General features: G+C 40.8%; 1 protein-coding gene across 1 annotated transcript in view; it reads right to left on the reverse strand.

Annotated features, from left to right (window-relative positions):
- The window catches only part of LOC126298241 (tolloid-like protein 1), a 549,015-nt gene that overhangs the window by 81,971 nt on the left and 451,015 nt on the right, over positions 1-16,029 (reverse strand). The window contains exon 12 of the mRNA XM_049989546.1: positions 12,624-12,784. Within this exon, the coding sequence (XP_049845503.1) occupies positions 12,624-12,784 (161 nt within the window). The remainder of the gene's footprint in view (positions 1-12,623; positions 12,785-16,029) is intronic.

The raw sequence follows: 16,029 nt of genomic DNA on the forward strand, positions 1-16,029 counted from the left end.
AATTTACCCATGAGAATTAACACCCATTACAATAAATTAATGGATTATCAAGTATGAAATGTAATATTTTAGATCTAAATAGATATGTACTCATCAAACTCCCAAAGGAAAATATCCAAATAAAGCACTTATAACTTGTCTGACTGGTGCCTTTCGAGGTGAGAGTTAATGAAACTGAAGTAATGAATACCAACAAAGTGTGTTAGTTCACTAGTAGACCTGATACTACCAACCTGGTTTTTATTCAAACATTTTCTTATTAGGACAGTGCTATTCAGATATATGTCTGGGAAAACTTTTGTGATTAGTTCATTTGTTGATCTGTGAAAACTGAATTTTGAGACATGAAGCTTCATTGGAGGGGGGGGGGGGGGGGGGGGTCAGATCTGACAAGAACAAATAATAAATCGATAAAATCCTTCAAGCTAAATGGTGTTCTCTTATTTATTGTAAGGGTGTTATAGTGTTACCTTCCAACTTTCCTAACATTCACTAAAGCATTGGAGAGTCAGCTTACCTGGAAGACCTGTAACAAATAACAATAACAATTAGTCCCTAAGAACTTCCAGACATAAAAACATTGTTCAAAGAAATCTAAATGTTCCATTGTGAAGACACTGAAAAATTTGATAAAGAGTGAGGAGAAATTATGCCTTCTCTCATGTTAATACTCTGTGTACAGTGATTAATTTTTCCTTATTTTGATGTCAAAAGAAGGTGAATATATTTAATTAGTTTTATTAGCTTTCATCTGACAACAAGTATGTAGTTTCACAGTTCCACCACTAGAGCTTTATCGATCTTCTGCCATGTCAACATGTACAGGGTTTGACAAAAACATCGAAACGATGCAATAAATGCAGGTCTGGAAGTAAATGCAGATGCTAGCCAAGCCTGCAGGTTGTGCTGCTGTATTGAGCAATTAGTGGTGACAGTGCAATACCCTGTACATGTTGCAAGTGTCAGTCATAGTCAGAACAGTGTTCTGTGTAGCTGTGAGTGCATTGTGCGAGAGCTCATTGAATTGGAACATGTGTGGTGGATGCTTCCATAACCAAGGGAGCCAAAGTGTTAAGTTTTTCAAGAGGCACCATAACAAAGGCTTATACTGCATGAAGAGAAAGCAGGGAAACTTCATCAGGCAAGTACAAGGTTGAAGACAGTTTATAATGTGTCATCATGACAGATGGTCACTGGAGAGTTTTGTTATAAAAAACAAAGAGGAGGACATCTGAAAAAGTCACTTTGGAACTGAATGTCACATTTTTGAATCCTGTCAGTACCAAAACAACATGAATGGAATTTCAGAAGCAGTGATCTGAAGGGCAAACTGGATTTCCAAAACTATTCATCAATGATGTAAACACCCTTAACACAAAATCATGGTGCTGAAGTCATAAAATCCAGATTGTGGAGCAATGGTAGAATGTCATTTGGTTGGCTGAGTCTTCTTTCTTCCCGTTTTCAGCTTCTGGCTCAGTTTACATCCCAATAGTGAAATATCGTGGGGATTTGATGACGATTTGAACAGTCATATTGTGATATTCCATGGGCCTCATAGTTTCTCTGCAAGCTCACATTACTGCAAAGGATTATATGACTATTTTGGCTGCTCAGGTCAATCACATGGTCCAATGCTTTTCCTCAATAGTGATGCTGTGTTCTAATACAACGGAGACCCTACTCACACAGCTCACACTATCCAGAACTCATTTTGTGAGCATGATGATTACATGTTACATATCCCCTGGCCTCCACAATCACCAGATCTCAATATAACTGAGCCCCTGTGGTTGGCTTTGGGGAGAATGGTACATAATCACTATCCACCTCCATCATCATTATCTGAACTTGCCAGTATTTTTCAGCACAAATGGTAAAGGATTTTCTTGAAAACCATACAGGACCTGTAGTTATCCATTGTGAGCAAAACAGAAGGTGTTTTGTATGTCAACAAGTTTTTTACACCCTACTAGGCACAGTAATTGGATGTTTTGTGTGAATCCATAATTTTGTCCAACATCTGTATGCAAAGTCTATAAATCTGGTTAGTGTCTTGTGCACTTTGTCAGAGTCTAACCATTTTTATTTTCTCTCTTTTTTTCTGCTTCACTTGTGATAATCTGATAGTTTTCTGGAAAGGAGAGGGTTGTGGTTAATCTGGAATGCATTGGTCAAGTTACCTTCCATTAGGAATGTGAATGTATTCAATGATTGTGATATGACTTTCAAAATGATAGAGCACAGCAATCAGTCATCCTTTTCTTACGTGTGTTATTAAGTAAGTCTAGATTTCGGCTAGTGCCTAGCCATTAACAATGCACTATATCACAGTATCAATGCATGTCCTAGTACATCAGTACATACTAGGACATGCACTGATACTATGGTACAGTGCAATGATAATGGCTAGGCTCTAGCAGAAATCTACATTTGCTTATGATTTTGAAAAAGTGCATTGGATTGATTTAGATGTCAAGAGATTGAGCTAATTTCCATTTTGAAAAAAGTTGAAATAATATATTCAAAACAGCGCCAAATTAAAACTGATGAGGGAAGAATCAACTATAAAAATTTGTTAATTAATTTTTTGTCACTCATATAAGCAACAGAACTGAAAACACTATATCTCTCACAATTGCTACTTGTCTTTAATATTATTTGTGGTGGTTATCTGTATTTCCTTAGTACAGCCATCAGTGTTGACAGACTTGTTATTTTGTAATCATCTATGAATATACACTGAAATGCCAAAGCAATTGGTATAAGTATATGTATTCAAGTACAGAGATATGTACAGGGTGATTAAAAAATGACCGGTGTGTTTGAAACGGAAATACAAACTAAACGAGCAGCGATAGAAATACACCGTTTGTTGCAATATGCTTGGGACAACAGTACATTTTCAGGCAGACAAACTTTCGAAATTACAGTAGTTACAATTGTCAACAACAGATGGCGCTGCGGTCTGGGAAACTCTATACTATGATATTATCCACATATCCACCATGCGTAGTAATAATATGGCGTAGTCTCTGAATGAAATTACCCGAAACCTTTGACAACGTGTCTGGCGGAATGGCTTCACATGCAGATGAGATGTACTGCGTCAGCTGTTCAATTGTTTCTGGATTCTGGCGGTACACCTGGTCTTTCAAGTGTCCCCACAGAAAGAAGTCACAGGGGTTCATGTCTGGCGAATAGGGAGGCCAATCCACGCCGCCTCCTGTATGTTTCGGATAGCCCAAAGCAATCACACGATCATCGAAATATTCATTCAGGAAATTAAAGACGTCGGCCGTGCGATTTGGCCAGGCACCATCTTGCATAAACCACAAGGTGTTCGCAGTGTCGTCTAAGGCAGTTTGTACCGCCACAAATTCACGAAGAATGTCCAGATAGCATGATGCAGTAATCATTTCGGATCTGAAAAATGGGCCAATGATTCATTTGTAAGAAATGGCGGCCCAGACCAGTACTTTTTGAGGATGCAGGGATGATGGGACTGCAACATGGGGCTTTTCGGTTCCCCACATGCGCCAGTTCTGTTTATTGATGAAGCCGTCCAGGTAAAAGTAAGCTTCGTCAGTAAACCAAATGCTGCCCACAAGCATATCGCCGTCATCAATCCTGTGCACTATATCATTAGCGAATGTTTCTCGTGCAGCAATGGTAGCGGCGCTGAGGGTTTGCCGCATTTGAATTTTGTATGGATAGAGGTGCAAACTGTGGCACATGAGACAATACGTGGACGTTGGCATCATTTGTACTGCAGCTGCAATACGGCGAACGGAAACCCGAGGCCGCTGTTGGATCACCTGCTGCACTAGCTGCGCATTGCCCTCTGTGGTTGCCATACGCGGTCGCCCTAACTCTGCAGCATGTTCATCAGTCACGTTCCCACTCCGTTGAAATTTTTCAAACAGATCCTTTATTGTATCGCTTTTCGGTCCTTTGGTTACATTAAACCTCCGTTGAAAACTTCGTCTTGTTGCAACAACACTGTGTTCTAGGCGGTGGAATTCCAACACCAGAAAATCCTAAAATCCTCTGTTCTAAGGAATAAACCATGTTGTCCACAGCACACTTGCACGTTGTGAACAGCACACACTTACAGCAGAAAGACGACGTACAGAATGGCGCACCCACAGACTGCGTTGTCTTCTATATCTTTCACATCACTTGCAGCGCCATCTGTTGTTGAAAATTGTAACTACTGTAATTTCGAAAGTTTGTCCACCTGAAAATGTACTGTTGTCCCAAGCATATTGCAACAAACGGTGTATTTCTATCGCAGCCCGTTTAGTTTTTATTGCCATTTCAAATATACCAGTCATTTTTGAAACACCCTATAAACAGGCAGAATATGGCGCTCAGGTCAGCAATGCCTATATAAGACAACAAGTGTCTGGTGCAGTTACTAGATTGGTTACTGCTGCTAGAAAGGCTGGTTAACAAGATTTAAGTGAGCAGGAACATGATGATATAGTCAGTGCACGAACGATGGGACACAGCATCTCTGACATAGGGATGAAGTGGGGATTTTCTCATACAACCATTTCACAAGTGTACCATGAATATCAGAAATATGTTAAAACATCAGATCTCTGATATGGCTTTGCCCAGAAAAAAAGATTGTGCAAGAAAAGAACCAATGATGACTGAAGAGAATGTTCAATGTGATAGAAGTGTAACCTTTCCTCAAATTACTGCAGATTTCAATGTTGGACCATTAACAAGTGTCAGCGCATGAACCATTAAATGAATCAACATCAATATGGGCTCTTGAAGCTGAAGGTCCACTTGTACATTGAACTGTTGCCTGGTCAAGCTAGTCTCATTTCAAATTGTATCGAGTGGATGGACATGTGCAGTTATGGAGACAACTTCATGTATCCAAGGACCCTGCATGTCAGCTGGGGACTGTTCAAGCTGGTGGAGGCTCTGTAATGGTGTGGGGTGTGTGCAGTTGGAGTGAGATGGGACCCCTGATATGTCTAGATACAACTCTGACAGGTGACATATGCATAAGCATCCTGCCTGATCACCTGCATCCATTCATGCCCATTATGCATTCCAATGGACTTGGGCAATTCCAGCAGAACAATGAGACATCCTGCAAGTCCAGAATTGCACAGGGTGGCTCCAGGAACACTCTTCTGAGTTCCAACACTTCCACTGGCTGCCAAAGTCCCCAGACATGAGCTTACTGAGCATATCTGGGATGCCTTCCAATGTGTATTCAGAAGAGATCTCCACCCTCTTGTACTCTTACAGGTTTATGGACAGCCCTCCAGCCCTCCATGATTCCCTCCAGCACTATTTCAGGTATTAGTTGAGTCCATTGCATGTTGGGTTGCAGCACTTCTGCATGCTCACGGGGGCTTTACACAATATTAGGCAGGTGTACCAATTTCTTTGACTCTTCACTGTATGTTGTATTCACCTTGCACACATGCACACATGTAAGTTATTTGAAAGGACACTAGTCAAAAATTAAATTGGGACGAAAAAGTTGAAAAGCACCCAAAAGCTGTTCTGCTTATGAATTTTTTGTAGTAACTTTATGCAAATTAAAACAGCATGTGGGAGTGTAAGAGATGCAATTCAGGATGATATAGCTGTACTATTTGAACATGAAATTCATATCACAGCACCAATACATCTCACAGCAGGTGGTACATGTGATATCAGCATTCGATACCACATTTGTACATTTGTTAGGGGTTGCAGTTATTGACTGTGGTCCATGTTAGTATCGTTGGACCTCCCCCCTCCCCCCCCCCCCCCCCCCTCGAGTTGTGACCAGTGCTGAAGACATGTTGTTTGACTCTTCCAAACAGTGTTGTATGTTCATTGATGTGCAAAATGATGATGTTGTAGAAAGTTTTCCTGTCGACTTTCGTTATATAGCCACAGTAACAGCTAAAGACCCAGTATTAAGTGTTGTTTTGCATTATGTCGCTACGCAATGGCCTTTATCTAAAAATCAGATTGAATATCCGTTGGTTCATTTTTTTGTGCACAGACAATGACATTTTGTCCAACGTGGTGTCATCTTGCTCCACATGAGAACAATCAGTCTTGCTCCACATGGAGAACAATCAGTCTCGTGTTACTGTTCCACATTCTTTGAAGTCAGTTGTGCTACGACTTCTCCACCAAGGTTGTTGGGGTATTGTTCGGACAAAACAGTTAGCTCACGGTCACTGTACCTGATTTGGAATTGATGCTGACATAACCAAGATTTGTTCTTCTTGTTCTGTGTGTGCGGAAAACCAATCCACACCACTGCAGAAATTTTTCTCTTGGCCTAAGGCAACTTTGCCGTGGAATCACTTACATTTAGATTTTGCTGGTCCTATTTTGGATGCACGATAGTTAATTCTTGTTGATTCTCTTAGTGGTTTTCCATTTGTTGTTTGCATGTCATCAACAACATCGTCTGCTACCATCGAAGCCTTGTCTTCTATATTTTGCATTGAAGGATTGCCACAAGTCATTGTCACCAAAAATGGACCTCAATTTGTGTCTGCAGAGTTTGAAACCTTTTGTGACGCTAATGGTATTCAGCATTTAACTTCAGCAGTGTTCTTCCCTGAAATGAACAGAGCTGCTGAAAGATTTGTTCAGACATTTTAAGTCGCAAATTTCTAAACTGCATGACTCTCATTCTCGTGAGGACGCTCTTTTGTTGTATTTATCTTCGTACCAATCACATCCACATGACATTTCATTGCTGGCTGAATTGTTGAAAGATTGCCCTCACAGAACTCTGATGAATTTGTTACATCCTGCGCACCTCATTTCTTGGCCACAGCAGACCCACAAATTCTTGCTAGATGATACTGTCTATTATCGTCATTTCTGTGGCAATTTCCAATGGTTGAAATGGCACATTCTTCACCATCTAGGCCACGCTATGTTTGTCTTATCAGGTCCATGTGGTGATGTGTGCAGGCATCAGAATCAGATGCGCCTCTTTAGTCGTGAGGTCTCTGCCACTTGCCTTATGTTTCCAGTGTCGGTGCCAATGGGGCTGCCCCATGGGGACCTCTTCCTGGCTCTCTTCGTTCCTGGGTGCCAGTACCCATAGCTTCACCTTTCCCACATAATGACACACCAGTGTGGATGCCACGTCTTTTGCCGGAGTCACCTGCAGTGCCATCATCGCTGCAGTGACCGGATGACCATGTGGACCAGGTGCCTTCGACTGTGATAGCGCACAGTGAAATTCCAGTTACAACACTGTCCACCACCGTAGAACAGTCTGAACTTCCAGGCTTCCATTCTTTGTTGCTGGTTGGGTGCTCCAACCTGGTGGAGGTCAATCCTTCGGTTCCTCCCATAGTTGTATAGGCACAGACACCTCATGTTGACGTGCACCAAGGAGAAGGTTTCCAGGCATTTCCTATCTCCCCTCGGTCTCAATGGCAGGGTGCAGGTGGGCGTGCCTCACCTGCAATCAGGCTCCCCACCCCTTCACCTAAATCAGCATAGGATCCTCCACCCAGCGGTCATCAGCCACATTCAACGATCGTTTGCAGGTTTGCTGGGGAGGAATGTGGTATCAACGTTTCATACCACACTTGTTGGGGGTTGCAGTTATCGACCGCAGTCTGCATTAGTATCCACGAGTTATGACCAGCACCGCTAGTGTTGCTCCGTGGCTTGTGTCAAGTTTCTAGCGAGCTTTTGTCCACTCTTGCTCGGGACATCAAGTAGTAAAGCAGCATAGCCTTCAGCTGATAGGAAGCAACCTATAACAAGGCACTTAGTAACGTATGGCCTAAGTGAGGCCTCAATAGCTGTCTGTTTATAATTATATGTATGCAACCAAGAAGAATCCTGTACAACCAGGTAAGTACAATATATATTATTTTTTACTAACAACTTCTAATTATTTTAGTCACTGCAGATCCAGACCATGCAGCCAGAAGCTTATTGACATTACTGACAAACCTTCTGTGATTTATATGTTTATATTTAGCATTGGCCACAAGTCAACATTGGTTATGACTTGTTCATCATCATCATAACAGTACATATTCAGGAATGCATTGTAAGTATTTGATTCACTGTTTAAGTATGTTAGGGTTGATGACTGTTTATGACCATGCTTACCACATATATAAGTGCAGCTTGGTTTCTTGTTATGAGTGAGAATTCTTAAAATATTAAGTACAAGTGAAATCACCAGAAAAATTGTCATAATCAGCAGAAAAACTTGCAGGTGAACGTTAATATACACTCCTGGAAATTGAAATAAGAACACCGTGAATTCATTGTCCCAGGAAGGGGAAACTTTATTGACACATTCCTGGGGTCAGATACATCACATGATCACACTGACAGAACCACAGGCACATAGACACAGGCAACAGAGCAGGCACAATGTCGGCACTAGTACAGTGTATATCCACCTTTCGCAGCAATGCAGGCTGCTATTCTCCCATGGAGACGATCGTAGAGATGCTGGATGTAGTCCTGTGGAATGGCTTGCCATGCCATTTCCACCTGGCGCCTCAGTTGGACCAGCGTTCGTGCTGGACGTGCAGACCGCGTGAGACGACGCTTCATCCAGTCCCAAACATGCTCAATGGGGGACAGATCTGGAGATCTTGCTGGCCAGGGCAGTTGACTTACACCTTCTAGAGCACGTTGGGTGGCACGGGATACATGCGGACGTGCATTGTCCTGTTGGAACAGCAAGTTCCCTTGCCGGTCTAGGAATGGTAGAACGATGGGTTCGATGACGGTTTGGATGTACCGTGCACTATTCAGTGCCCCTCGACGATCACCAGAGGTGTACGGCCAGTGTAGGAGATCGCTCCCCACACCATGATGTCGGGTGTTGGCCCTGTGCGCCTCGGTCATATGCAGTCTTGATTGTGGCGCTCACCTGCACGGCGCCAAGCACGCATACTACCATCATTGGCACCAAGGCAGAAGCGACGCTCATCGCTGAAGACGACACGTCTCCATTCGTCCCTCCATTCACGCCTGTCGCGACACCACTGGAGGCGGGCTGCACGATGTTGGGGCGTGAGCGGAAGACGGCCTAACGGTGTGTGGGACCGTAGCCCAGTTTCATGGAGACGGTTGCGAATGGTCCTCGCCGATACCCCAGGAGCAACAGTGTACCTAATTTGCTGGGAAGTGGCGGTGCGGTCCCCTACGGCACTGCGTAGGATCCTACGGTCTTGGCGTGCATCCGTGCGTCGCTGCGGTCCGGTCCCAGGTCGACGGGCACGTGCACCTTCCACCGACCACTGGCGACAACATCGATGTACTGTGGAGACCTCACTCCCCACGTGTTGAGCAATTCGGCGGTACGTCCACCCGGCCTCCCGCATGCCCACTATACGCCCTCGCTTAAAGTCCGTCAACTGCACATACGGTTCACGTCCACGCTGTCGCGGCATGCTACCAGTGTTAAAGACTGCGATGGAGCTCCGTATGTCACGGCAAACTGGCTGACACTGACGGCGGCGGTGCACAAATGCTGCGCAGCTAGCGCCATTCGACGGCCAACACCGCGGTTCCTGGTGTGTCCGCTGTGCCGTGCGTGTGATCATTGCTTGTACAGCCCTCTCGCAGTGTCCGGAGCAAGTATGGTGGGTCTGACACACCGGTGTCAATGTGTTCTTTTTTCCATTTCCAGGAGTGTATATGAAATCACTGCTCATGTAAATCATAATCTGACATGTCACTATAATGATAGCATTGAGTTAAAGAAAACAGTATATAAACATCTTGAAGTGGATGATGAATTGTGACAAAAGCATGAAAAGGCAGATATCTCCACAAAAAGTGATCAAAGAAGACTGTAATATCTTGTCATGTTTTGGCATATAAAAGCAAACCCACCTATATTACATTGTTAGGAGATGGTGGGAGTTGTCAGAACAGTGTGAAGGAAGTGTCATTCACTTATGAAGAAGGTCAGTTAGAAAACTTTCATTCAACAAGTTCTTGAGAACTCTTTATCACTGTGTGACTTTTACCAACTTTACTTAATGAAAGATGTAGAGAAAATTAAGATAAAACTGTCCAGATCAACATATTATTGTCTATTGTGTGCAACAGCATCACAGAAGTGTTGAAAAAACTCCAATGAGAGATACTACAAAAAGGGAAATAAGCAGTATGGAGAATTCTGAGAGCTTTAAGTTACAGTACAAGTAAGGGAAGGTATTTCTTTCACTAATTATTTTTCCTTGCATAATGACTGAAATGGTAAACTAGAGAAATTCAGGTGTTCTCTGAAATCTACAGACAAACCGTATTCCTGTCCATCAAAGAATAGAACAGCAAGAGGGGATGGGGCAGGGAGTGATCCTGGCATGCTATGTACCTTCTCCATATACTGACTAGTAGATGTAGATAATAGTGAATGAATACACATAAATGATACTCTATTGTGTATCATATCGTAAAATAGATTCTACAAATCTTGAATCCAACAAACTGTGAGCCAGGTCAGTTCAAGATTTTTCCCAATCAGTGCACATTTTACTTTGTATATTGGCAATATTTGCTTAAGTATTTCTCAAAAGGTGCAATCCTAATTTGTAGCACAATGTTTCTTCTGAGACCTCATCTGGCCAGAAAGTGATAAAAGAGCAAATAATCTTGTTCGACTCTGATTGCTACCAATAGTTGGTATCAGTGAACTGTTCTTAGAATTTGAAGTACTCTGGTGGGCATTGCATCATGGTCACATTCAATGAGCTTTTGATTAAATGCCATAGCATTCAGTAAGACTTCTGCAGTTTTTGATTGACTTTATGAAAATAATTTCTCTTATTTGAGCCTCTGTTATTCATGCCTGACACAGATGTAACTCTTTTTTTGAGTATCCCTTTGTTGTAACATCATACCGTCACTAATGAAAGTAATACAGTGAAACACATTTTGTAAACCACAGAAACAACTGCAAAGTAAAGCCAAAAATATGAGGGTTGAAACTTAAATAGTGGCAAATACTTATTTACAACTTACACAAAGCAGACAACTGTTTCAAAGTCTTCCTGTCCTTGAGAGTAGTCACCAGCATTGTGTATAACCCCTTGCCAGCAATGTGGAAGTCGTAGGACACATTTAGCGGCATCTGATGTGTTGATACATCAAGTGGAGTGGTCTATTGTCTGACGAATCTCTGTAACAGTTCTGAAGTGCATTCTATAAAGTGGCTCCTTCATCTCAGGAATCAAGTGCCAGTGATCGACCAAATCAGTCACAAGTTGGTGCCACACGAGACCGGACAGGATGGGTGCATCCTGCAGAAAGTGTCACTGCTTCTTTTTCTAAGCTGTTCATTTTTGGAACACAGCCTGCAGTGCACCACAGTCCCAGGACTTAATCCCTTGTGATTTCAACTTGATTCCTAAGATGAAGAAAGCACTTCTTGGCATTCATTTCAGAACTGTTACAGAGATTCAGGAAATAGACTGCTCCTCTCAAACTATCAACAGAACTGACACTGCTAAAGCTGTCCTATGAGTTCCACATCATTGACAACTGGTTATACACAATTCTGGTGACTACTCTGAAGGACAGTAAAACTTTGAAATATTTATCTATTTTGTATAAGTTGTAAATAAATATTTGTCAATATTAAAGTTGCAATCCTCATATATAAAAGGAATGGGTACATTTTAATCTATTTTAATTGTTGAAAAGTAGTAATAACAACTGTAAGGTTTAATTTGGAACTCATAATGTTCATAGAATGGTGTGGTTACTTTGTGGAATTCATCAAAGCTATTATTTCAAAGATATGCAGTTAACTTCACTTTTAGTCCTATGATGTTTCCTTGCTTACAGTGTTAATTTCACCCCTCATAATGTTTTGAGAGGTAATAACTAAAAGTCACATTGAATGTCAGTACTTTGAATATCTCTTTCAGTGAACAGAAAGACAATGAGAAGCAGGTGGGCACATAGACAAGAACAATTATCAGCTGGGGTTTAGAGTAAGTCCTTTTTCAGAGAGGTTGACAGACCACACACAGATTGCACATTCACACACCGTCACTCATTCTCCTGGGGACCCAGTCATGCTTTTTTATGTGCTTTACTGTTGCTCATTGTCTGTTCTGTCCAGCCAGTTATAGTATATCAAAACAAATTTTTTTGAATTGCCTTATTCATGTTTTACATTCATTCAGATTTCATATTGGTATTAAAGTGTCTGAGGAACACATTTTACAGTTCAGAGGAAGGCAAGAGTACACCATCTCAAAACAGACCACGACTATCATTGTAGATACTGGTGCTGTAATGTTAAACCATCCTCCAGGTTTCTTTTTGTTATGCACACAAACTGACATTTGAAAAGAGTAATATAATGAGAAATGGAGAAAAAAGATGTTGGATAGTAAGTGGACTATCTAATATGCTCATAGGTAGGGCAATTTAAGAATAAGCTCAAAAAAAAAAAAAAAAAAAAAAAAAATCCACCAAACTAAATGTAAATTTTTGAAATAGCAGTTTCTGCTTCTGTAAAACATTCAGCAGTTAATGTATCATTAGTTTTATACAAAATTCATTGAATCAATGAACAAAAATTTAATTATTGTGTTATGCAGCTATGAAATTGACTGTAGTTGTTTACTTACATTGTTCCCTTCAAGATCGAAGTGTGTGAAGTTCAAAGTAATACGGTATTGTGGAGGGGCAATAATTTCCCATATGCAGTTCTTGTTACTTGGATATAATTCTGGGAATGATGGACTAGATATTGTGCCATTTGATGACTCAAACAAGCCTCCACAAGCATCTGAAATGAATTTTGATAGTAAAATCATTGCATTTAACTATTACTTGATAATAAACAAACAATTTCAATGATTAATTACAGAAAGTAGGTAAATTGTGTGAGGAAAAGCAAATATATAAAGATTCTAGGAAGTTGGTATGAAACATACAATATTTAATATGAAAGTGGGACATACATCTTTTAAAAAAATCAGATTTACTCCATAATCTAAGTCATCTTCATTCTCCCTTTATCCAGCATTAGGCTGGGTTGAGACATTTAAGGTACTTTTCCACTTTCCCTTGTTTTCACAGTTCTTCTCCTACAGCTGTTTTCTTCCTGTCCATATACCTTCTTCTTAAAATGGTGTTAACTTAATCAATCCATCTTGCTTTGGATCTTCCTCCTGTCCTCAAACTTGGCCCCCAGCATTCATTTTGATAGCCTCCATTTTCCACTCACTTTACACGTCCAAACCATTTTAATATATTTTTCTCAATTCCTGCATTCAACTTTTTAACTCCAGTTTCCATCCAAACATCCTCATTCCTCACTTTGTATCTCCTTGTTTTCCCTAACATACTTCTTAAGAATTTCATTTCACTGACTTTGATTCTACTCTTCTCTCTTCTTGTTATTGTCTAGGTCTCTGAATGCATATGTTTTCATTGGCACATCCCTTCCCCAGACTGAGCCCTCACACACAGGTAGAATGCATTGTTATGTTGTACCATTTTGATAATTTTTGCCCCCATCCTTGCATTTTGCATTAACAAAGTAACAAAATATTTAAGGTTGCCTACAGCTCTGATTTCCTGTCCTTTAATATTAATTTCTTCTCTCCCTTCTGTCTCTCCTGCTTCTCAACACAGCACTACACACCACACTTTTTGACATTGCATTAAGTATTTATAGTTTAAAGGTTAATTATCTAGAAACAGCATATCCTACTAATGTTGTGGATGAACTATGCATACTGAGGGGAGGGAGGGATGGGGGGATCCATTTTGAAAAAAGAAAGAAAAGATTTATAACTTAATAAAGGAATTATTAATGGAAACACGGTTAATTGGATGATCAGTTCAATCTTATGGACCAGAAATGTGATGAACAGAACAAAAAGACTCACAGTCAAGTCACTACTAGTGAGTATACTGCTGTATGGATTAGAGACCAGGACAATTAATCAGAGGCAAGCTGGAAACATTATACATGTATTTCTGCAGTAGGTCACCAAGAATTTCAGGGAGAGAACATGTAAGGAATGCTGAACTGATAAAGGTAATAGAAGTGGAAGAAGGTGTAAGTGATGCAGTGGATCAAAGACAATTACATTGATACAGAACTGTATGAAGAATAGAGGAAACAAGAATACCAAAACCAAAACTGGGGTGAGAAATTGAAGAAGGAAGAATAAGAAGATGACCAATGATTATCTGGCTTTAAAATTTACAGATGACAATGAGAATACTTGTTGCACAAGAAGAGGATAGACAAAACAAACAACCTGGAGGAACACATTGAAGAGATAGTTTGAGTATGAGAAGCATTCAATTAGTAATGCAACACTTTTTTTCTTGGCCAATTTCAGTTGAAAAATGTGGAATCTGTTTGGGACATTGTGGAATAGCACTGCTTCAACCCCTATAGTTTCATTAATTTCTGATTGGTGGCAACACTGCACATAGCACTCAAAATGGTATATGTAATGGAGGTGCATTACAAGCAGAGAACTGTCGCTGAATTTCTTTTGGCAGAAAACTACAGCATCACAGATATTCATAGCTGTTTGCAGAATGTCTACAGAAACGTGGAAAAAAAAGAAAAAGTATTTGGTGAGTCATTGGGTGAGGCATCTGCCACCATTGCAACAAGAACCTGTTCCATCTCCAACGTACTGGCCAGCTGCACACAGCTGTGACTCCTGCAAATTTGGAATGTGCAGACACTCTCATTTAAGGTGATTGCTAGAACACAATCAAATATCTCAGTGCTCAACTGGATATCTCTGCTGGTAGTGCTGACAATCATTCACAAGATAGGGTGCTCTGTGGTATATATGCCTGCTGGGTTCCTCAGTGCATAACAGAAGACCATTAAGAGCAGTGAAGGACTATCGGTGCACAATTTCTTGTGTGTTACAAGGTTGATCATGAGAGTTTTTTTGTCATACACCATCAAAGGTGATAAAACATGGGTTCATCACTTCAACCCTGGAACACAATTGTAATTCATGGAGTAGTGACACACAGCCTCTTCCGAAGAAAAGGTTCAAAACTGCATCCTCAGCCAGTAAAGCCATGGTGACAGTCTTCTGGGAATCTGATGGGGTTATTCTGTTTAATGTCCTCTCTCATGACGCAACAATTATCTCTCAAGTGCACTGTGCTACCTTCAGGAAAGTGATGAAATGACTTCAGTGTGTTTGTCATCACAAAAAAGCAAACCAACTTCTACAACTCCATGACAATGCAAGGTCTCACACAAATCCATACAAAGCTTCATTGGTCTGTTCTTCCTCAGCAACCCTATAGCCTGGATCTTGCACCTTCCAAATTTCATCTATTTTGTCCAATGAAGAAAGCTGTACATGGATGATGGAGAGGTTATTCATGCAACAAGATACTAGCTCTGATAATGGTTAGTAATGTGATATCAGGAGGCATACAGGCCACCTTAGTAAGGTGGTGTTAGGCCATCACACTGAATGGAGATTACATTGAAAAACAGGTTTTTGCAGCCAAGAGAGTCGGAAATAATATGGTGTACTGGGATCCTGAATAAAACCAATCTGTTTTCAGAAAAAAGTGTTGCATTACCCATTGAATGCCCCTAATACTTATGTAATATGCATTGTAATAAGTTGCATGTGTATTGTTATATTGGAAGGCTCTGTATTGAGGAAGATCTCAATAAAAAATAATGTCCATTTGTTCTTGTACTTCCGTACTGTAGGTTCCCCACAATACAGTATCATTGGCAAATAGGAATTTCTTCCTCTCCCTTCTGCAGTGGGATTATTTTCTCTCTTCAACAATTTCATCCATAACCATTATAAATAATACCAGTGACAGCACATTTCCTTATCTCAACTCAACATCATTCCCTAAACCAACCAAATCTTCCAACTTGGGTGTGGACACAACTGAAGCTTTTGTGATACATTGCTTGACAGTTCCTAATTGTTTATTTATCAATTCCATGGTTTCCTGTACCTTTTCTCTGTGGGCAATATAGTATGCCTTCACTAAATCAAGAAATGTCAT

This window comes from Schistocerca gregaria, chromosome X, assembly GCF_023897955.1.
Source record: "Schistocerca gregaria isolate iqSchGreg1 chromosome X, iqSchGreg1.2, whole genome shotgun sequence".
Classification (NCBI taxonomy): domain Eukaryota; kingdom Metazoa; phylum Arthropoda; class Insecta; order Orthoptera; family Acrididae; genus Schistocerca; species Schistocerca gregaria.